General features: G+C 42.3%; 1 protein-coding gene across 8 annotated transcripts in view; it reads left to right on the top strand.

Annotated features, from left to right (window-relative positions):
* LOC132113671 (actin-binding LIM protein 3-like) overlaps nt 1–24,002 on the top strand; it is an 82,212-nt gene that overhangs the window by 32,088 nt on the left and 26,122 nt on the right. For 6 of the 8 annotated variants that reach the window (XM_059521564.1, XM_059521563.1, XM_059521561.1 and 3 more), the window contains exons 3-12: nt 7,247–7,430; nt 12,031–12,146; nt 12,703–12,829; nt 14,115–14,208; nt 18,109–18,196; nt 19,497–19,555; nt 19,643–19,714; nt 22,111–22,266; nt 23,005–23,034; nt 23,238–23,367. In XM_059521564.1, the coding sequence (XP_059377547.1) occupies nt 7,247–7,430; nt 12,031–12,146; nt 12,703–12,829; nt 14,115–14,208; nt 18,109–18,196; nt 19,497–19,555; nt 19,643–19,714; nt 22,111–22,266; nt 23,005–23,034; nt 23,238–23,367 (1,056 nt within the window). The remainder of the gene's footprint in view (nt 1–7,246; nt 7,431–12,030; nt 12,147–12,702; nt 12,830–14,114; nt 14,209–18,108; nt 18,197–19,496; nt 19,556–19,642; nt 19,715–22,110; nt 22,267–23,004; nt 23,035–23,237; nt 23,368–24,002) is intronic. The other 2 variants (XM_059521565.1, XM_059521562.1) reach the window with 1 other exon arrangement.

Below are 24,002 nucleotides of genomic sequence, written 5' to 3'. Positions count from 1 at the left end.
AGGGACTTGCAGATTATAGAATCTAATAAATGTGGACGGAGAGGCCCAGCCTGCCGCCGCACAGATATCATCCAGTGGTATCCCGCAGGACCACGCCCATGATGAGGCCATACCTCGGGTGGAATGGGCTCTGATGCCGAACGGGCAGCGAAGGCCCTTAGATTTGTAAGCCAGCGAGATAGTGTCTACTATCCATCGCGATAGGCTTTGCTTCGTGGTGGCGAGACCTCGGGTGCGCCCACCAAAGCATATGAAGAGCTGGTCCGACCTCCTGAATGAGGCGGAGCGCGGAATATAGGTTTTGAGAGCCCTGACGGGGCAGATGAAGCTCGTGTTGCTTTCGTCGCTTTGCGAGGAAAGGGCTGACAGCGAGATGACCTGTGCTCTGAACGGTGTTGAGAGCACCTCGGGGACATAGCCATGTCTTGGTCTGAGAATGACTCTGGAGTCATTAGGCCCAAATTCGAGACAGTCAGCGCTTACAGATAGCGCATGTAAATCTCCCACTCGCTTGACTGAGGCCAGAGCCAGTAGAAAAGCGGTTTTGAACGAAAGAAGCTTCATGTCGACAGACTGAAGCGGTTCAAAAGGGGGGCCCTTTAAGGCCTCTAGGACCGTAGACAGGTCCCAGGAAGGGATTGAAGGGGGTCGGGGAGGGTTCATCCGACGAGCTCCCTTAAGGAAACGAATGACCAGTTTGTTTTTTCCCAGTGATAGGCCGGCCACCGGAGCATGAGAAGCTGCAATGGCTGCCACATACACTTTGAGCGTAGACGGGGATCTGCCCGCATCTAAACGCTCCTGTAGGAAGGAGAGTATCTCCGTCACGTCACATAAGTGAGGGTCTAGGTTCCGTGTCCCGCACCAGGTGGAGAACACTGACCATTTCTGCGCGTAAAGGCGCCTGGTTGAGGGCGCTCTGGCTTCCGTAATGGTCTTTAACACTCCCTCAGGGAGGTTCCCGGGTACCCGTTGAGGGGCCATACATGAAGGGCCCAAAGTTCGGGGTGGGGATGCCAGAGCGCGCCCTTCAGCTGCGTGAGGAGATCTTTCCGCAGCGGTATTGGCCATGGGGCTGTACTGGACAGCTGCATCAGCTCGGAGAACCAAGGTTGGGTCGTCCAGAGTGGGGCTACTAGCAGCATAGCACATCTGTTCTTCCTGACCCGATCGATGACCTGCGGTAGCATCGCAACCGGTGGGAAGGCATAAAGCGGGCGTCTGGGCCAATCGAGGGCCAGCGCGTCCCTGCTCTTTGAAAAATATATTGGGCAATGAGCGTTGTCTTCTGAGGCGAAGAGGTCGACCTCTGCCCTGCCGAAGATGCTCCACATCAACTGAACCGTTTGTGGGTGAAGAGACCACTCCCCAGGGGGAACATTCGCCCTGGAAAGCATGTCCGGGCCCCGGTTCAGGATGCCAGGTACATGCGCTGCCTTTAGCGAGCGCAGGTTGTAATGAGCCCATGTCAGAAGACGTTCGGTCAGGGTGTGCAAGGTTTTTGACCTGACACCACCCTGGCGATTTATGTAGGCCACCACTGACATGTTGTCTGATCTGACCAGAACGTGGTGGCCCTTTAAAAATGGGAGGAAAGCTTTCAGGGATAGTTCGACCGCTATCATCTCCAGACAGTTTATGTGTAACAGTCGCTCCGGGCTCGACCAGAGGCCGGAGGCAGACCTGCCCTCGTACAGGGCGCCCCAACCGAGGTTGGATGCATCTGTCGAGACTACTTTCCATTTCGAGACAGCGCCCGTGCTTACGCCTAACTGATACCAGTTGGCTATTTTCCAAGGGGCCAGAGCTGTGATGCAGCCGTGGGTCACCTTGATGCGCGCGCGGCCGGAAATCCAGGCGCGCGCTGGAACACGGTCTCTCAGCCAGCGTTGTAGTGGGCGCATGCGCAGCAGGCCCAGTTTGAGAACCGCAGAGGCTGATGCCATCAGACCTAGCATTTCTTGAAATCGTTTGAGCGGGTAAAGAGACCCGGCTTTGAACGACACGGCTAGATGCTGAATAGTGAGAGCGCGCTGTGACGTCAGACGCGCTGTACATGTCACAGAGTCTATGTCTATCCCCAAAAAGGAAATCCTCTGGCTGGGAGACAGAGCGCTCTTGACAGTGTTGATCGTGAGACCCAGGCATTCTAAATGGCTGATGATCCAGGATCTGTGTGTCGTCAGTAGTTCCTCGGAATGGGCTAAAACTAGCCAGTCGTCGAGGTAGTTCAATACTCGCACTCCCCGCATTCTCAGGGGTGCGAGAGCGGCATCCATGCACCGTGTAAACGTACAGGGCGCTACGGAGAGGCCGAATGGAAGAACCATGTACTGATAAGTCTGCCCCTCGAAGGCGAATCTCAAGAATGGCCTGTGATGAGGTGCTATTTGAATGTGAAAGTAAGCGTCTTTCAGATCCACTGAGAAAAACCAATCCCTCGGGCGAATTTGCGCGAGTATTTGTTTGGTAGTTAACATTTTGAACGATCGCGTCATAAGCGTTTTGTTCAAACGTCTGAGATCTAGGATGGGTCTGAGACCGCCATCCTTTTTTGGTACGAGGAAGTAGCGGCTGTAAAAGCCTGACTCGCGCTGCGCAGGGGGGACAGTTTCTATCGCCCCTTTTGCAAGAAGGTTTATCAGTTCGGCGCGAAGGACGTGTGTCATTTCGCTTTTCACTTTCGTTTCGACCACGGCGCGAAAGCGCGGCGGTTTGCGAGCGAACTGGAGCGAGTAACCTCGTTTTATTATATTCAAAACCCAATTTGATATGCCGGGGATGGCCTGCCATGCAGCGGCTCGTGCGGCTATGGGTTGAATGTGCTTCGGGCACTGGCCGCCTGTTATGAGGGGACCAGTAGCTCGAGTATGCTGTGCTTGGGACACTGTGGTGACAGCGCTTATTTGTAGGGTTGCGCACTGAGAAGTCGGCACGCGCGCTACATTTAGAGCACCTCCGGCGCGAGCGGGAAGGTGGGCATGAAAGGGGACCCGAGTGTGTTTTTGTGACACTTGGGGGAGTGTGTATACATGTAGGGGTGCGTACTGTGTAGTGGGCACACTGCCTACATAGATAAAGCTCTTTTATGTGCTTTATTGAGGTCGCCGTGAAAGCGGCGTTTGTGTGCAGGCGTGCGTGCATTGTAACAGGCTCGTTTACTGCAGTATAGACATCTCCAACCGCCTTTAGTGAGGGGATTGGAGGAAGTATGTGAGGTTTCTTGTGTGGTGGTCCGGCCGCAGCGGGACTTAACCACGGTCTTTTCAGCACGAAGGTCAGGAGGGCTTCGGAGGCTCGGGGTTCAGCACAATCCTGGGCCGAGGTCCCCGTCTCTCTGGCGGTTTGCGGCTCGTAGAGCGAGAGCGGTGCTGGGTTTTGGTCGCTGGGCGAGACTGTAAGTCTGGCTGCGATGGCTTCGAGGTCTGAGGGGGCGGCGCATTTCTACGGCGTCCCGCAGCAGAGCTAGAGCGTTTCGGCAGGAAGTGTCTCATTGCTTGTGATGTCTTCTGAGCCTCAGTGAAGCGTTCAGCGAAACCCTTAACCGACTGGCCAAAGAGGCCGGAAGGAGAGATAGGAGAGTCAAGAAAGGCGGATTTGTCGGCGTCTTTCATCTCCGTGAGCGTGAGCCAGAGGTGTCGCTCTAAAACAGCGAGGCTTGCCATGCTTCGGCCGATCGCTTGAGCTGTGGTCTTTGTCGCACGCAGGGCTAGATCAGTAGCGCTGCGGAGATCTTTAAAATCATAGGTATCTGGGGCAGACTCGTCCAGGTTACGGAGAAGTCTGGCCTGAAAAACCTGAAGCACAGCCATGGTGTGTAGAGCCGAAGCAGCTTGACCAGCGGAGGTGTATGCTCGGCCAGCGAGAGCTGAGGTGGTGCGGCACGGTTTGGATGGATGCACGGGCTTCGACCGCCATCCTGCGGCTGAGGGCGGGCAGAGGTGTGCAGCAATTGCCTCCTCGAGAGGGGGGAGGCTCTCGTAACCGTGGTCTCGGGCGCCGTCGACAGAGGAGAGCGCTAACGAGACAGAAGTTTTCAAACGTGCGGAGAATGGGGCTTTCCACGACTTTGTGAGTTCATCGTGAACTTCCGGGAAGAAGGGGGCGTTTCTTTGCGGAGGGGCCGAAGGGCGCCCCTGCAAGAACCATTCGTCCAGCCTGCTTTTAGCGGGCTCGTCTGGAGGAGACCAGTCGAGCTGAAGGTCGCTGACAGCCCTTGTAAGCACGCGAGTAAGCTCCGCGTCGATATCAGCACGTTGTCCGGTGCAGCTGGGGGCTGTAGAGGGGGGGGGTCCGCAATGGAGCCCGACCATTCCTCACTACTGGACGCGGTGAGAGAAAGGCTGTCGTGTCTGTCTTCTTCCGCCTCAGGCGCTCCGAAGGAGAAGGGGGCGCTGGTGAGCAGAGACTGGCGCTGCTCGTCCACGAAGAGGACAGGCGAAGGAGAGAGAGCGGGCGAGGCACGCGGGGAGTGTTCCGGCGTGAGCTCGCGTGTAGCAGTGTGCTCCGGCATTCTCTGATCGCGGCGTTTCTTACGCGGCACTTGAGAGAGAAGAGGCGGAGCGGGTGGAGCGTCGTGGCTGGTTTGAGCTAATCGAGCCCGCAGGGTCGATATAGCCATGTTGTCGCACTCAGGGCAGCCGACCTTGGAGAGTGCATTCTCAGCATGCTCGCGGCCCAGGCAGGAGACACAGAGGATGTGGCGGTCCTTGCTGGGCAGAGGGCCTCGGCAGGAAGCGCAGGCCCGAGGCATTTGAAACAACGCCTCGAAATTTGCTCTTTTGCGAAAAAGTGTGATGCAGCGGCAAACACACTTAGCTTTTTAAAGGATATAGTCACGCCGGATGGCGCAGCAGGAAGCGAATGCTGAAGGCGGCGTCGGGATGAAGCACGAGCCGACGTCCTCAGATCTGCATTGCAGTGCTATCCCGCTGAGAGGCTTTTCGACGGCGTGTAGAGGCTTCTCCGGAGAAGACAGCGAAGTGCAGGTGAGATCGCTGAAGGAGATGAAATCTGATCCCTATGGCAAAGCGGCGGCTTATATAGTTCCAGCCACGCCTATTTTGGCGCACTCTGACGTCCAATGGGCGCGAAGCGCCCCCATTGGTTCGTTCCTCTCTGCCGCCTCACCATAGGTTGCTGCAGTTGCCACAGCACAGCCAATAAGCGCGCGAGCCGCTTCGCTTAGGTATGCTGTGCTGCAGCACTGCGTTTTACATTATTAAAAATTAAGGATAATTTTTGGCTTCATATTCTCGAGAAAAGGGGACCTTTTCCCATAGCGTAAGCTAGCTTACGCAGTACGAGAGTACTCTCGAAAGGGAACCCATCATTGCCAAATGTATGAATCTTTGTGTTGGCTGGCTCCCAAGTCAAGAAGGCAATTTCACTGGTTACTACTTATTTTTAAGTGTTTTCATTTGCATTTCCCTCCATATTTGAAATGTTACTTAATTTCTTTTAATACACAGTACAATTTAAGGCATACGGATCAGCTCTTCTTTTATGTACCCAGAATTTGCAAAGAAGTAGGTCGTCGTGCATTCAAAATCTTGCTATTTTTTTTTTTTTTTTTTTTTTGTATTTGCATGATCGCAGTTGGCTCACTGATTTTCTTTGATTATGGTATGGGCTAAAGTGAAGGGATTAGGTTTGTGGGAGCATTGTTAGTGTGTGCGTGTATATGAATGTGAATGTTACTGTATTTATATGTTTGTTATAGTCTTGTGTTGTATTTACTTTAATTATGATTTTCCATTTTGATGCTGGTTTCATTATAATGTAAAGGACCCCCTCGAAAATGAGATGACGCATCTCAAGGGGTTATCCTTGAAAATAAAATAAATAAATAATTAAACTAAGCACATTTTTTATATTACAATAAATCAATTTACCACCATTTGTCCTAATGACCTCAGCAGAACGTCCCTCATAGGAATTTTTTCCTTTCCTTTCTCCTTCGAACTCAGGACTTAGATGACATGCGAATGACTTAGGAGGATGTTTGACTTTTAATTAATGATTTACGGTACAGTGACACATTTGGCAAAAGGCAATCATTGCCAATTCCACAAGCAAATAACAGCGGTCATTGCAAAGATGATGGATGCTGAGGGCTGAGAGACTGAGTGTGTGTGTGTGTGTGTGTGTATGATGTAGTAACAGAATGCCATATGAATCCTGCTGAGATCAGGGAGATTCACAGGCATGCTAGTATGTGATCTCTGGCATGCATGCTGAAACGGTCATGCTGCATGCAACGGTGTCACATCTCACCCGGGCTTCAGTTTGTTAAAGAGTTACATATAGTGGTCACAATATACTGTAAGAGTGAGTGGTCTGTAAGAACTGAAGGCACTGCCATATTGCTTTGTGTATGTGTGTTTTTGATGTTTTTTGCTGTGAAGCTTTTAGGTCCAACTGAAACAAAATGCTCAGGAAGTGTTTTTCCTCATTTGTGCTAAAAGAATGATCCTCAGATTACTTTTAATTATTGGAGGAAGCCACACAGATCCTCATTCCATGACCACCTTGCTGGATCTATTTTATGTGGGGTGTGATTTTGAGAGGTTTTTGCTTTCATATTAGTAAACTGAACGATCCCTTTCCTTGTGAAAATAATTGAAATTCAGAACTTTTACATTTACGTGCGTCATTAATCTCTAATGAATTATGTTTGACCTTCTCTTGCTAATTTTCTAATTTTGCAATGATTATACTGTGTCACTGTAAATTGTCACTCTTCTCAGTATCAGGGTCATTTCAATATCATTTGGATTCTATTAATTTTACATTTTGTTAGCAAATTTATTTTAAGTAACAAGAACTGCTTTATGGTTTTAGTTTTAGTTAACTATCGTAACATTGCTCGGTATTACCCACAACAAACACTTCCATCTGAAAATGGCTTTTTATGTGCCACTTGTAATTCCAAGTCTATGATCAGCATACCAAATACTGAATTTTAAACAGAAACTTGGCGCAACAAAAATAAGGCCCTAATTTACTCTAATTGGGTCTGTAGCTGTTTATTGTTACATCTGCTTGAAAGTAGCTTTAAAAAACTCATCTTGAGTGCAAACCTTATTACTTTGTGTGGTGCTCAAGTAGGACTCACAAGTTCAATCCTGGCTTGCAACATTCCTTGATCCCATTTTTTTTTCTCACTGTCATTTCCTGTACTAAAAAACAAAATGGAAAAATGATTTCATGTTGATTTCTCTTCCTTTCTGTCTCTTTCTGCCAGTATGTGGCTGTGATTTGGCACATTCAGGATTCTTCCAGAAAAGTGGCGAGTACATCTGCACAGCAGACTACCAGCGCCTGTACGGCACAAAGTGTGACAGCTGTGAGGACTTTATCTCAGGGGAGGTGGTCTCTGCTCTGGGCCGCACATATCATCCACAGTGTTTCGTCTGCAGCATATGCAGGTGAGCCCTCTATACAGACTACTGAAATGTCATTATGGAAATAGACCCTTCAGACAGATTAAATGTGAGGAACGCTGGTGGGATGCTGGTAAATGATAATCATTTACTAATGTGCTGATGACTGAATCTCATTTATTCACTCCCTGACAGCTATATGCACCCCCACACGTCTATATACTAAGCAATTATACTACAGTTAGTTCGGTCTTCTAATTTGATCAGTCAAGTGACATTTCAAGAATGCTTACATTTATATAATTTTCTTTTAAAGAAATTCAGGGTGTGTGATGGGTGAAAAGGTTTAGGCTTAAGGAATATCTTCAGTTTAATTGAATTTAAATGATTTGATGGACCATATGTAGAAAGACAAAAGTAAACTCTGATTTCTTGTGCCACATTCTGTCTTATCAGCAGGGCAAAGTAGGACAGTGTTTTATATATAACCTCTTCTGCAGACATGCAATGTCACGGTTTATATCTATCCATATGCCCAAAATTAACTTTTATTGTTGTTGTTTTTGTTGTAAATATACTTTACAAAATTTAATTGCCATTAAGTCTTACCAGGTGTAAACTGTGTTGCATATATCAGTAATGATAGGAAGAGTAGATGGATGGATGAATGAATGAATGAATGAAAATATACTGAAAAGCAGTTTATGTGTGGTAAGTTTTATGGATAAACATTTATGGCCAAAATTTACATAATACAAAATTAGTTCTCACTGTACACCGAATTATGAAGATGCATTGTACTTTTGTCCTTCATGTTTGTGTTAGTGAAATATCCCACGTGCATTTCTAATGATCATTTATCTTTATCAGATCATTTGTATATCTTTAATTGATTTACTCATGTTGTTTAGTTCAGATATTAAAACAGCAGGGTCAATCTATAGTTTTTGTGATTTAATGCATACGTTATGTTTCATTTAATAACTTTAATGTACTTGTCGAAGCCATTCTTACTTGAATTTGCTGCTTGTAGGGTGTTTATTTTGGACCCTGTGTGTAGGCTTCTTCTCTTCACTTGACTAAATTGCCCTGGAGAGTATAATACCACAAGTGGAGAAGGAGCGATCAATGCAGAACGAACCAGGATATTGTAACATGAGTCAAGGCGGAAGAAAGCTGTGGTTCGGAGTTTAAAATATGCAATAATGCCCAGAAAGCAAGCAGCAAAGGGAAGAAAAGTGTAAATTGAGAAACTGCTGAGGCTAGAGGTGAAATTTGCCTCACAGACTGAAAAGAGCAAATGAAGAGTAGTTAAATGCAGTGGTTGAAAACACCATCTCTTGTCTTTTATTTGTGGCCTTTTCTCAGACTGACAAGCAAGAAATTGAGAGGCACTGTAAGATATCCCTGCAGAGACACATTATCTGTCTGGCCAACAATAAAAAACTGTTATTTACCTCTTTTTTTCTTTTTTCTTTTTTTGTAGTAAAAAATGGGTTTAATAGAACTGGATATTTTCTGCATTTACTGCTTTAGTATTCACATTGGCAGGCTTCTTTTTTACATTACCTCTGCTCTCTCTTTTCTCTCATATGCTTTTCCTCCCTTTTTTCTATTCTTTGTTAAGCCTATGTGGACACTTTGCTGGACTGTAGTGCTGTGAGTTTAGCTGCTAATGTGTCTGTTATATCCCATTTGTAATTACAGTGTGTTTGATTTGCTCTGATCTACAGGAAATTAGTTCCACTGAATACCTTGCCCCTCCTCCTGTAGTTCATTAGTACCCGAAAGAGAGTTAGCTCTTGATGAACATATGTGGGTAGGAAAAGGCATTTTCATAGTGGACTGGGATTGCTTTGTTGGACTCCAATGCCAGTTGGGCTAGTAAATGGCCCAATGGGATGCTCTTGGCAGGAGGCACCTAAACATTTATCGCCCCAAACAAGAAGTAAACAGTTGACAGTAGAGCTGGATTATGTTACATTTAATATTTAGACCATCTGTGTGGAAACCAAATTTTTTATGATGGTACAACTCATATTTCTGTACAGCATTCTGGACCTTTAATTGATATTTTGAGGAACTGTTGCAGTTCACTGAGATGATGTCATGTTTCAGGCAGATGAAGATGATAACAAAAAGGTTATTTATTTAATTAAATTCCAACAACAAAGAAGATCTAAATAATCTAAGTGTGTGAGACAGAGTGCTAAACACAAACAATATCAGACAAATAAAAAAAGTGAACAAAGAGGAACTTAAATACACAGTGACAATGCACTAAAGGGTGAACAGGTGTGCTGTTTAATGAGTGTCCATGGTAACTGATGACTGGCGGGAAAACTAGAACAAAGGACATAGGAAAGTGATGAGAAACAAATTAAAAGAACAATGAAAACATGATAATGAAACTAAAAGAGCATAACTGTTACAGATAAAGAGGACTTCATTTATTTAGTTTGCTAAAAACACAAGATGCATTTCCTTTGTATTACAATACATTTACTAGTCAAAAAGTAAAATAAATAAATAAAGTTTAATGTATTAAATATGTGTAAATATGTATATATAATATGTATGTGTGTGTGTGTGTGTGTGTGTGTGTGTGTGTGTGTGTGTGTATATACATACAGTATTCAATTCAATATATGTCTGAAAAAAATATATTATCTTACACAATGTTCTTCCTTATTTAAATGTCTTATTTATTTTATATATTTTTTTTCTTATCAATACAAAATCAATATTAAGACATTATTTTTGTGCAATATTTACCAATTTTAAGAAATTTCTTGAAGTTTGAAACTTCTTCAAAGTTTTCTTTGAATTTTGAGGTCCTGAAAGAGTTGCAAGGTTGTGTTCGTGGATATAAATGATAAATGCAGCAAAACATGAAAACAGAATAAATGCAGCAAAACATGAAAACTCTACATTTTTAAAGAGCAGGAAGAGCTGACAATGCTGTGTGTGTCTGGAGGGAGTGTGATGTGGCGGTAATGCCAAGGTCATGCAAAGACTGCACGGAAAGACACGCACAGAGCCTCATGAGGAAGCCCACACACTTTTCACATATAAATATAGAATAAAGTAGGTTGTGTGAAAGAGGAGGAATAAAACACAGATAGAAAAAGAGAATAAAGGATATGAGAGTGTAAGATTAGATCCAGAGATCCTGCTCTCATTGGCATCAGCTATACTGAAACACTGCAGAAACTAAAGGAATTATTTATATTCCACCCATGTGTCTGACAAGGGCTCTGTAAGTGCTTCTGTTGTCTGCACACTTACCCTGTCAACTTTCACTCTCGATTTCAAAGACACCTTTGTGTGTGGTCTCAGTAGTGGAGGAGTTTGTCATGCCATGCTTCACATAGCCAAGTGAATATTGTGTTGGTGTGCGTTTATGTGAGAAAGTGAGAGATTTCTTATAAATGTTCTTTCTATGTTAAAACTGATCAATGTTAACAGTGACAGAAGTCATGCATGGTCTGTTTTTAAAGGACCTGTTCAGTAATCATGTAAAGTGGCAGAGCCAGTGCTCCTCTAAGGTCATGGTTCAATGTAAATGGATTGTTTTATAATGGTTGCATTAGTAGAGGAATTGACTACTGTAATAGGATTTGTCTCGTGGTTTAGAAGCTTCCAGTCATGCTGATTACTGAGCAGATAAAGCAGTGCTGTGGACACAAAGGATTACGCAAGCTATCATGAGACATGTGGACATGTGTGCTGAAGAGACACATGCATTTATTAAAACATAATCTACTCTTGTGTATATGCTGGAACATGGCGTCATTCGTGGTTTGCAGAGGTCTTTGGTACAAGATTTGACTATAATGTTGAGGAAGAGCCTAAAGACCAGATACAATGTATTTCCATGCTGGTCCAGGTTGGATTATCCTGGACTATCTGGTGGCTGAGCAAAGCTATGTTGTTCACCTGCAAAACTAATATGGGGAGAGATCCCACATTGTCCACATTGCCCCTTGTTATCCCCCATCACTCAAAAATGTCAAGTCATTATGTGATGTGAGACACTTATTTCAGTGGTGTTTGTGGCTTCAGTGTGTCTGAAGGGAAGATAGTGTGCTTAGGTATAACTGGTCTCTGTTTAATGCTTGTAGGTAATGTGGCCTTCCTCAACTCAGTTTGGGGTTAAATGTTACTTGAACTCTGTCATGCCTCTGCTCATCTGCTGCCTTCAGTTATTAGTAAATCCTTATTTGGTTGGCCTCCATTACCATACTTGTCAATTAACATACCAATTTTACATTGTAAGACATTTACACTACAGTACAAACATTTAGGGTCAGTAAGATTTCTAAGAAATAATTTATGCTCACCTAGACCTCATTAATTTGATTAAAATACAGTAAAAGCAGTAATATTACAAATTAAAATACCAAAAATTTGCTATTTCTGTTGTCCTTTTAGATTTAGTGTGTGTAGGTCAGGATTGCCTTTATTGTGAGGACCTGCCAACACTTTTCTCTACTATGTAATTTAGTCTTCTTTGTAAGCATTCTGAATTTATTTGAGTGGATCATTTTTTATTTGGACTGTACTAATTTAAGGCTTTGGTTTACTTATGTGTGGTACTAAGTTTAATAGCATGTTGTATATCTGTCTGTCTTTCCCTCTCTAGGAAACCTTTTCCAATTGGAGACAGAGTGACGTTCAGTGGTAAAGAATGTGTCTGTCAGCACTGTTCCCTCAAACTGGTTAATTCCAATGAGCCAATCAAAATCCATGGGCCCAGCCGTAAGTCTCATCCTTCAGTTTAAACATTTTCCTATTCATTTGCATGACATGAGGCCCACTTGTTTGTGTGTTCATGTAGATTAGTACCAGCCAAGGGTCCTAACAAATAAAAAAAAAGGGCTAGATAAATAAGTAGAGTAAATCGTATTTTGAAAAAAAAAGTATTTTGCCAAATCTGCCACTCAGAAGTTGAGTGTGTGGGTGTGTGTGCTTGGTTACCAACAGTCTATAGATCTGATAGATCGTGAAGGTGAACTGAAGAAAGCCGTGCTCTGTGTCACAGTGCAAATACTCTAAACATAGCTGAACTTCTTCCAAATAAAAACAAATGATGCACTGACATTTCTGTGCTCAAAATCCTGTTACGGTCATACATCATTTGCTGGCCTACACAGCTCAACTGTGTATTTCTGCTAACTTAACGTCAATACTGATTTATTGATTTGTATTTCATGTGTTTTTTATAAGCCTGTCAAGGCCGACTGGACACAGGAAAGACTTTTGATCCTTAAGTCCATTATATAACCTCTCTTCTTTTCCTCATGGCTCTTTTTAGACTGTGCAGGTTGTAAGGAGGAGATTAAACAGGGTCAGTCTCTGCTGGCATTAGAGAAACAGTGGCACGTCAGCTGCTTCAGGTGTCAGACCTGCGGCCTGGTCCTGACGGGAGAGTACATCAGCAAGTGAGTGAATACTCCTTCTGTTGACCTGCTGGCTTTCTTTCAACCACCCATTTTGTTGCACAAAGCAGCCTGTTTTATTGTGTTTGGAACCAGATTAACTCTGCAATATTTTAAACATTTGCTTCCAGTAATAGGTCTTCGTATCATTGGTATATGTAGATATAAAATATGTGGATATATATATACAGTTCAATTTAGAATCAGAAATTTGTGTGGACACTTTCTCACTGTATATAGACGGTTTCATCGGGTGCACGCACCTGGACCTAAGTTAACTTCCGGTCTGTGTTGTGTATATCGGTCTGGCTGCAGTGCCTTCTACAAACGCAGTTAAAGTCAAGTTGATGAGTACACTGAAGTTGGGGTCAGGTGGTTGTGCTGCGGGATGTGTTTCCCATACATTTATTTATTTTTGGAGACTCGCCACAATTTTAAAACTGATCGATTTTCAAAAAGGCTTCGCTGAATAAACATGAGTAACGTTACGTACTGCACGTTTAATAATAATAATTCCTTACATTTATATGTTTAAATATCAAAACGAGGCACAGGTGTTTTTATATCGCTGTATTTCTGAAGGAAGACTTGCATGTTATATGCCTGATAAAGCAGCGTGTGAGCGTACCAGCTCTGCTTTGTTTACAGCTGTTACTGGGGAAACCTCTATTTCTCGCGCTTTATGTCTATGCTTTAAAACATCTCCTGCTGGCAAAGAATGAATTTGCATTTTCATTAAGTCCGCTTGATCCACGCGGCAAACATATTTTGTTTGTTATGAAAAAATATCTACTCTAGAGGGACTTGGCTGTTGTTATTGATTCTATTTGGAAGTCTACCGGAAGTTAAGTTAGGTCCAAAAAAGCGCGCATGCGCAGTAACGTTTGTTTATGTTGTGGCCGTTGAAACCGTCTATACATTACCGTTCAAAAGTCATGTGACGCGAGTAAAGGTGTTAAAATAGTAATTTTAAATTGTAATAATATTTCACAGTATACTATATTTTTGATCAAATAAATGCAGATTTGTAAGCATAAGAGACATCTTTCAAAGACATTAAAAGTCTTATGGCCCCTAAACTTTTGAATGGTAATGTGTATGTATATATACTTGATTTACTGATAAGAAGGTGCTCATGTTAAGGACTTTTGTGAGAATAATAAAAATAATAATAGAGTCACAAAGGTCATAGTTTTTCTGGTTTTGCAAAACCTAAGCACCTGTTTTTTTTATTTTTGGTAACAGTATAAGAATGTGTTAAGTCATGTGAACCTTAATTTGCATGCAGAGACGGGGTTCCTTACTGTGAGTCAGACTACCATGCCCAGTTTGGGATAAAGTGTGAAACATGCGACAGATACATCAGTGGACGTGTGCTGGAGGTGAGTCTATATCCCACCACAGGACCAGTGTCCAATGTACCCCCCACCCCAGACCTTCAGCCCAGGAACCCCCAATACAGAATAGTTAAATCGGCCTATTATAACATCTTATTATTAACAATAACAAACATTATATCTTACAATGCATTTTAAGAAATAAATACTTCTTCTTATCGAGGAAGCAGTAAATTGATCAAAGTGATAGTAAAGACATTTGTAAAGCAGTTCTTGCTGTTCTTTGGAACTTTTTATTTATCATAAAATATTTAAAAAAATCTATCAGGGTTTTTACAAAAATACTTATTTGCACAACTGTTTTCAACAACGATGATAATAATAATAATCTTTAAAAAACATAAAGAAATCCCCAAATTGACCCCAAACCTTTGAATGGTAGTGTAGTGTTATTTGTTAGAAATGTAATGCAAGTTTCATTCTTGTCCACAGACCACCTGTGATACCTTTGCGTACTCCATGTAAAGAACACTGAACCCGAGCAATTGACTCATTACTTATTCACATACTACAGACTGTAGCTCTTTGTGATGAGTGACTCGTCTTTGATTGCTATTGACTCTGAATTACCTCAGAAATCTGCTGAAAAGACAGTGATTACGTTGAGTAACACCTGAAAAGAACATGAATTGATCCATTAAGCAGGCAGCAAGCCTCCATCATAAAAAGATCAAGGTCTAAATATAAGGAGATGGATGAAGAAGTCTAGACAGACAGGGGAATAAAACTACCATTTGAAGCTCTCTTCCCTCAGAAATACAAAATTTTTTCTCTCTCAGTCAGGACAATTCACCATTTATGGTTAACAGATGGCAAAAGAATACACCTTTGAGAGACTAGTAGAGGATAACGCTTTGAGAAAATAAATGTTCTCGTTAACAAGGTTCAGGAGGAGCGCGTCAGATACTTAGCCTAATCAACACAGGTGGACAACAATCTAGTAATCAATCCCACAGTATAAATATAGCTGACTTACCTCTATCCATTGACGGTTAATCAGCATCCCTCCTCCACCCCATCTCCTCACTTCGAGTTCACTTTATAATTAGATGGGGAAGGGGGGGTAATCTAGGTTCGGGCCATTCCCAAGCTCGCAGCCCTTCTCCGGACAGCACGCCAAATACGCATACCATACCTCAGCTAATTATATGTAAGCGTGAACTTGTGAAACAAGTAAGGAAAGCATCACAGTTATTGATTCGGATATGTTGCAAATGGAGCGATAATTGTTCGTGCTCTTTACCAGTGTTTCAATGATTAGTTACTGAGAGAATGAGTGATCGAGCTAATGAAGAGCCAGTGGGTTGCCCTGTCTTAAGTTTTTCTGCCCTGTGGCTTGTCCTAATATTCTGGCCTTTGATGCTTTATAAGCAAGTATGATTATTTTGGCAGGTACCCCTGGCACCCTTTCTTTTGTTGACTTGCTATTTTCATACACTCCCGAGTAGGGTTGTGGAGTCATGGAGAGAGAGACAGAGAATGTGAGAGACTTTGAGTAATGTGACGGTCGCAGGGGAAGAGAAACATGATGAGGTAGTTTATATACAAATAAGAAAGGAGATAATTTGCCATCTGAGCGTTTCAGAGTTGATGAAGCTTAATGCTAATGCACATGCATTTGAGTGAGATGTGTGTGTACTTTCACACACAAACTCGTTCCTGTCGCTCTGTTTGCTCTCATCCCAGTCTGAGTGGCTGGTGTGAAGTGCTCCGTGTTCCAGCGAGAGCTCAAGTCAGGTTATTTATAGCTAGTGGGACACAAGCTGATTTATCTTTATCTGCCTATTTGATTTGCACTCATTCCCCTTAGGAGACACCTAGTGATACCACATGCCTATGAGCGTTTAGAAGCTAACAGCTCGCTGATTCCGAGAGCAATGACAGCACACGCTATGTCTCTAGCTCATAAACTGGGCTTCTCTGTGCCTCATCTCCACTAACCCCCTTTCTTCTCTGGGCTTCCTAATGAGACAACATTTGGTGTATTTGCAGTTACATAGATTCTGCAGTGCCTATACATAGCAACTGTCATACTAGTCTAAGGCACTGTTTACACTAGTGCGTTTTCGTTTTAAAACGCATAACTTTTGATACGGTTACACCTATCGTTTACACTATTTACACTACTCCGGCATTTTCCACGTCCGAGAACAGAGACTTTTTAAAATGCTGCTGACCCCGTTTTAGTTCGAAATCTCCGGTGTTGCATTTTAGTGTAAACGGACTAAAACAGAGACTTTAGAAAACGATTGTGTGGCTGCCCACGTGATCTCTGCGTATCCTTGACGACCATGTAACCGTATCATGTCTCTGAGTGTGTCGCTATTTTCGGCCACCTTGTAATCATTAGTTACTTGGAGTAACAAAGATCCTCATAATCTGTCCACACAAAGACATCCTTGCTTTACCTTACTTTTTGACTAGCAACTGACTTCTTGTTTACACTTTTATGTGCATGACCAGTGTGCATTAATGGTCATGTGACATGCGTTTTTGGTTACGTAGTGTAGACGGAGATCGTTTCTGAAACGGGGGCCTAAGTACTTACATTTTACATACATAATGGGAAGGTTTTTTTTTGGTCTTCATTCTTCTAATGTAGATTGTTCCAAACAAAGTTACAAAAGAATACGTTGTTGTGCCTTTAAGCAGCTCAGACAATTAAGTGTTTTTAAACAGTTAATTTGAGTGAATGATTCAAATGACTCACTGAAGACAGTCACGTTGTGTTCCTGAATGAATAAGTGTTTTGAATGAATTGTTTGAGTGACTGATTCAATGACTCATTCATAGAAACAGTTACATGATTCATTGCAAAATTAATCAGTTTTAAATTAATCAGTTGAGTGAATGATTCAGCCGACACTTTCATGTAGACAGTCACGTTTGATTCCTTACAAATGAATCAGTTTTGTATGAATCAGTTTAGAACACATTCAGGAAGACAGTCATATGTTTTGTTCCTGAATGAGTGAATATTTTTAATGAATCATTTGAGTGACTGATTCAATTACTCATTCGTGAACACAAACACATGTCTCGTTCTCAGTGAATCAATGTTTTGAACAAACTGTTTTAGTGGCTCATTCAGTGAAAAATTCTTAAAGACACGTTTTGTTGCTCAATCATTTCCAGTTTATTAGTCTTGATCTGAGCCAAGTGATTAAATGATTCAATGTCTTGTTTACAAAGACAGTCACATGTGGTGTTCAGATTTGAATCAGTCAGTTGAGTGAAAGATTAAGTAATTGAGTGATTCATTAATAAACACATTCTGTGTAGTTCCTGAATGAATCTGTATTTTTGAGCGAATCAACTGAGTGAATAATTCCAATGACTCACTTATAAAGTCACTCGTCACCACCTACCAGTGTAACAATGTAAAATACAAACTGTGAGGTTAAGTTAGTTTTGTATAATTTTAATTATAATACATGAATGCCTTTTTACACCATTCACTTAGGGGACATTTCTGTTCAATCTAATTTGTCCCCTTTCCTCAACTAGAACTTTAAACTATCAGTGTAAATATATATATATATATATATATATATATATATATATATATATATATATATATATATAAATTAACTGGCCTAGGGGAACAATTCTCTCAATTACTGATTCTTGGCACTGAAGAATCTACGTAAGCTTTAAATGTGTGTACGGTGAGCAAGAGAGTCATTAAACGTCTGTAGAGCTGAAATGAGTCTTGAGCAGTATTAAAACAGCAGAGGAGTGCTCTGTTGCTTAATATGGAGGACACTATTGAAACAAATATGTTTACTGTGTTTATTGTACTCATGATAATGGGTTTTACAGGTGAAACATTTATGTGCTGTACATGTCTTATTCTTCTGTTTGTCCCTGTCTTTCTCTGTCCAGGCTGGAGGGAAGCACTACCACCCGACTTGTGCTCGCTGTGCCAGGTGTCAAATGGTGTTTATAGAAGGAGAGGAGATGTATCTCACAGGTGAGGAGAGGTTACAGAGGCCAACAGCCGCCACTTTCCATGAATAGGGTGCAAAATAGGGCTCTGAAACTCTTCCAAATAAGGAAGTGATTTTTTTGTCTTTCTCAACAAATGGTCAGTGAAAGGAAGTTGCTTAACTTTCAGAAAATGGTGACTGTAAACCTCAAGTGGTCGAACTACAAATTATTTAAGCGGTTTTGTTTTCTTTTCATTTTCTAAGAGCTTTGCAATTACTAAAATGTTGAAATGTCTAACTGTAGTTTAAGGTTTTGTAACAATGAACATTAAAAATATATAAATATATAATTTAATATAAAATATATAATATATAAAATGAAAGATGTTTTCTGAAACGAATGAGAGATAATTTTATTTTTTATTTTTTATTAAAGTAAGTTACTCAAACAAAATTATCAAATTTTACTTTATTTAATAATGTTTTTGTTTAGAAAAAATAATTGAGATATTCATTCACAAGCTCATCCTTGTGACAGCAGATGAGCACTTTGCTAATAAAAGAGCTCTTTATATAATATTCCATGACAATCTATCAATATTAGCTTCATTACCAGACCATTGTGAACAATTTGCGAGATTCATGAGGGAGATAAAGGCTGTAGTGAGACTCATATGAAGAAACTCATCTTGATCCATCTTAATGCCCCATTCAGTAGATTTCCTCTGTGAAACTGTGTGATCGCTCATATGACTTCTAGTGCCAGCGGCTGGTGGACATTAGAATGCACCGCAGGTCTTTCTCTGTGTTTGTCTGTTCCGTTTCACATTCAGCACTGAGATGTGTAAGTGTGTTACAGGCTAGTGAACACGTCTCAAGATAAATGCATTTAAAAGTCAGCAGAGCCGGCCGTCAGCACATTACTATGATGCAAAAAGAGAGAGGTACGTAGGGAACAAGAGAGGGATAGAATGAGCCAGGCAGAGATAGAGCATCAAATTAAAAAACCCATCAATTTGAAATTTAAATACCACAGTTGAATGAATGCACTCTGGCCTTTCTTCTCATGGAATCATTACATTAAATGTATTTGTCTTAGCTTGAGTTATCCATCTGCTTCCAAATCTCAAACTCCCCATTGAGGTCAGGAGTAATGTGATTGGCAGGTAGGTCTAAGATGCCATACTGAATACAATTTACAATAAAAATCTCATAGTGCAAGTCCCTTTCATACCATCCGGGACATTTCCTTCAAAAAAGGACATAGAGCCAACTCAAAAAAAATATGCTGGATTTTATGCGCTATATCTAATGTTCTCCTCTTTGTTTGGCTCTGTTTCTCAGGTTCAGAGGTATGGCATCCCGTGTGCAAACAAGCATCTCGAGCAGAAAGGAAACTCAGAGTAAATGATTTTTTTTTTTTTAAGAGTTACACAAAATGCCTGCAGATCTCACTCTGAAGCTCTTCCTTTTCTTATTTTATTTTACAGTTCAGGCGCACATCAGAAACCTCCATTTCTCCACCAGGCTCTAGCATTAGTTCACCTAGCAGAGTCATCTGTGTAAGTAGCCATTCATTGTCCAGCTCGAATGCAAATGACAGATCTGTAAATAATACAAAATCAGAACATTTGATTTTTCAATTATGATCATTTTTGTCATTGTTTTGACATAATGTGTTCATGTTAATGTTAGGTACAAGTTAAAGGGACAGTTCACCCAAAAATGAAAATTCAGTCATCTTTTATTCACTGTCATGTTGATCCAAACCTGTTTGACTGTATTTCTTTTTTGGAACACAAAAACACCATACAGTTATGACCAAATTACACATTATATAAATAATGACAATGTCAATTTTTGAATGAACTGCTCTTTTATTGTTACAATGTAAAAATAAAAGTTTGGGTCAGTAAGGTTTTTTTTTTTTGAGAGAGAGAGAGAGAATAATACTTGATCTTAAAAGTTTCAGTAAAAACTTGTATAATGTTACAAAAGTTTCCTATTTCAAATAAGAGACTTCTTTCAAAACCATTAAAAAATCTTGGCAACCCCAAACACTCAATTGGTAGTGTAACGTGCCATGAAGATTCCTGTGGTTTCTCAACTAGTACATCATGGCACTTGAAAGGTACAGGTTTGATTTTCAGTGAATGCATGAACTGATAAAATGTATAGATTGGATGCACTGAAGGTTACTTTGGATTAAAGCATCTGTCAGATGCATAAATGTAAGTATTATTGGCCATCCCAAGATGGATGACTCTCGTGCTTGAGTTCATTGGCTTGTTCATAATGTGTTTGCGTTCGTTCTGCAGTGGTGCAGTCATTAACATCACATGTGGAATTAAAGGCCGGCTCGAGTGTGTAACCTTTGTGCAGTTTGTGTGTGATTGATGTATTCATAAGGCATTGCAAGCATATGCGCTGTCAAGCCCTGCAGCTGCTAAAGGTCAAGCATGAGACTGTACATGTATGTGATTCATATAGAAATGGAACCCTTAAAATACTATCTGGGATAATTGGTAACTTCAGTTTGCATTCAGTTTGTTAACTTTATACTTAGCCCACAAAAATAATGTCATAAACAGCCTATTGTAACGCTAAAAACTATCATAATAACATAACATATCATTAATAACATAATTATCGGGAAGAAGGAGGCGGGAACCGGCGAACAATCAAATCACATATTAATAATCAAAATAAACACAAAACAGTGCGGCAGCCCCTCACGGCCTGGTCCTCTCTCGTCCTTCACTGTTGTCACTCCTGTTTTATATCCTTGCATCTCCTCCGTGGGACTCGAGGCCGGTGGAGTGAAATGAGCGACACCTGCTTGACCCACCGGTCTCGAGTCCCACGGAGGAGATGCAAGGATATTAAACAGGAGTGACGACAGTGAAGGACGAGAGAGCCCCGTTCCCACGGCTCTCGGCCCCGCCTCACTCGTCACATACCCCCATCGCCCCATGCAGGCCGGGGGGTACTCCCGAGACTGCGATCTACTCCCCCCTCCCCCCCCCCCCCCCCCCACCGGGAGGGACCACCGGGAGGGACGGCACTACACTCCTCCGCCGCCCGGTGAACGGCGACAGCTCCTCCGGTTTTGGGCGGCCGGCAGGAGTCCACCGTTCCCTGCTCCTCCCCATCATGGTGGACTGCAGCAGGCTCCAGCTCTCTGGCGAATGGCGGCGACTCCTCCGCTCCCTCACGGATGGCAGCCACCCCTACACATCACAGGCGGCCGGCAGCGAGCTCGCCCGTCCCCGGCAACTGACTCCAGCCCACCGCCTCGAGCGTCCATGGCGGCACACTTCCTCACCTGCTCGATGGCACCGCGGATTCACCACAGCGGCGAGAGATCTTTAGCAGCACGTCCCTCCTTCTCCCGGGCTTCGGCACCACTGTAACGCTAAAACTCCATAATTATCGGGAAGAAGGAGGTGGGAACCTGCGAACAATCAAATCACATTTTAATAATCAAAATAAACACAAAACAGCGCGGCAGCCCCTCACGGACGACTGCCGCGCACAAACAAAATCAAAACATAAAATAAAGTCCAGGCCTGGTCCTCTCTCGTCCTTCACTGTCGTTGCTCCTGTTTTATATCCTTCCATCTCCTCCGTGGGACTCGAGACCGGTGGGTCGAGCAGGTGTCCCTCATTTCTCAACCACTCCACCGGCCTCGCCCCGTTCCCACGGCTCCCGGCCCCGCCCCACTCGTCACACCTATCAAATCCACTTTGACATTTGTATTTATGTGCTATATATAGTTTCAATCATGAGCTCAATTGTATTCTAACGGCACTTGCTTAGAGCGCCAACTAGGCTTATTCTTAAACTTAATTGTGTTGTTAATGTTGTCGTCGCCTGTCATTATTGCTGTTTTTGCAGGCCTTCTCATTGCATTTGACGTGTGAGTGTGTTTATCTGTCATGTGTCCCTCCTCCTCAGGCTAAAATGGAGAACGAGATCCTTGATTACAAAGACTTGGCAGCGCTACCTAAGGTTAAAGCCATTTATGAAGTGCAGAGGCCAGACTTCTGGTCCTATGAGCCCAATCACAGATACTGCTCCGATGACAAGCTAGAGCGTCTCAGCTATGGGGAGGTACTGCCCTAGAGTACCACTAGAGCCACTCTGGGTCAATCTAGCATGTCTCCCACTGTTACCGGATCTACTGTTCTAGTCCTAGCCCTAGCCGAGCTTAGCTTTGAGTTTCTTATCTATGTTGCATCCGTTGGCTGGCTGTATGCTTTTGTTTGCTGAAGCACTATGTTGTGACTTTCTCCCACTAATAATAGTGAATATGAGTGCTTTTGGTTGAGCCACCTTGCTTTAGTTTGCTTTTGGCAAGCTCTCTGAAAAATGTTAGCGATTTGTGTGATGTGGCTTAAAAGGACAGTTCACCCAAAAATGTGCAATTCTATAATTTACTCCCCCTCATATTGTTTTAAACCTGTATGATGTTTGAGGAACACAAAAGAAGATGTTTAACAGAATGTCGATGCTGCTCTGGTTTTTAATTTGAAGCGAACGGTGACCACAAGCAGCTTAATAATTTTGTTTGTGGTAGATAGAAGAAAAATCATAGTTTTAAATGACATGAGATTCATGTATAGTTGGGTGAACTATCTCTTGAATTTATGTTTGCTGAGTAGATAATGTTGAGTTCTACAGTTCTGCAGGAAATGCAAAACAGGTTGGTCTGATCACAGTGGCTCCTTGATAACCTCCGTCCTCTTGCTCTTTTCACCCCCCTTACACATTAGATGTCATGGAGAAAGAGACTTAAGGTTTATCTCTGATTTACTGTTGTACTCACTCTCTCCTTTTTTGTCTCCACAGTCTTTGGGCACACTCTCCCCTTATTCTCAGGTAAAAGTTTTGACTCAAATTTACTGTTACTCCACAGCAATGTATTTTGAAACCAAGTTATCAATCTATATAAAATAGATTTAGCACATAAGTGTGTGATTAAGTGTGTTAAATTGACAGTTGTCGCTCTATAAATCGTTTTGGTAAAAGAAAATGAGATATTCTCAGACATAGTTATGAATAATGACATTTTATGTCATTAGGACATGTATGACAGTATGGACATGAGGATGAGAAGATCCTCCAGTCCGGGGTACATAGACTCCCCCACTTACAGCAGACAGGGCATGTCTCCCATCATGCCCCGCTCTCCACAGCACTATTACAGATACGGTGAGTCACTGCTGCTGAGCAGCAACAAAAAATACTCTTTCATCTCTGATTTGAGGATACTGGTCTGACCAGCTTGCGGCTTCATCAGAAAACTATGCAAGTTGACCAGAATTTCTTGCTGGTAAACAACATGGATAGTGGACCAGCACTAACCAGCTTGAATCAGCGTACTGGTCTAAGCTGGTCTTTTCAGCTGGAATGGCTTGAGAACTATACTGAATATGCAGTATAGTGGAAAATATACTTCATGATTCTTGCTTTGTCTGTATATATAAAATTGTGGTTTGCCATTATATAACAAGGACATAGCAAACACTCTCAAAAAAAAAAGTGCAAAACCTTTTGCAAGAGTATTGTTTCTGGGGCAGTACCCTTGCATTTAGGTACTATTATATAGGCTACTGTACATTTTAGGCACTGATATGTACATTTAAGGTATCAGTATGCATCCTTTATGGGTAAATAAGGTACGAAGGTTTAGCATTTGAAAAGGTACCACTCCAATACAGCTTTTGTAACTTTTTTTATGAGAGTGTATTGAATGATGTTGAGTACTGATAGTGATTTTAAAGTCAACATGAAATGATATTCACAACCAATTTTACCTCTGTAATGTGACTTATTTACAAGAAAAA

Source organism: Carassius carassius, chromosome 33, assembly GCF_963082965.1.
Source record: "Carassius carassius chromosome 33, fCarCar2.1, whole genome shotgun sequence".
NCBI lineage: Eukaryota > Metazoa > Chordata > Actinopteri > Cypriniformes > Cyprinidae > Carassius > Carassius carassius.
Note: the sequence above shows the minus strand (reverse complement) of the source record. Positions and strands in the feature narration are given on the sequence as shown.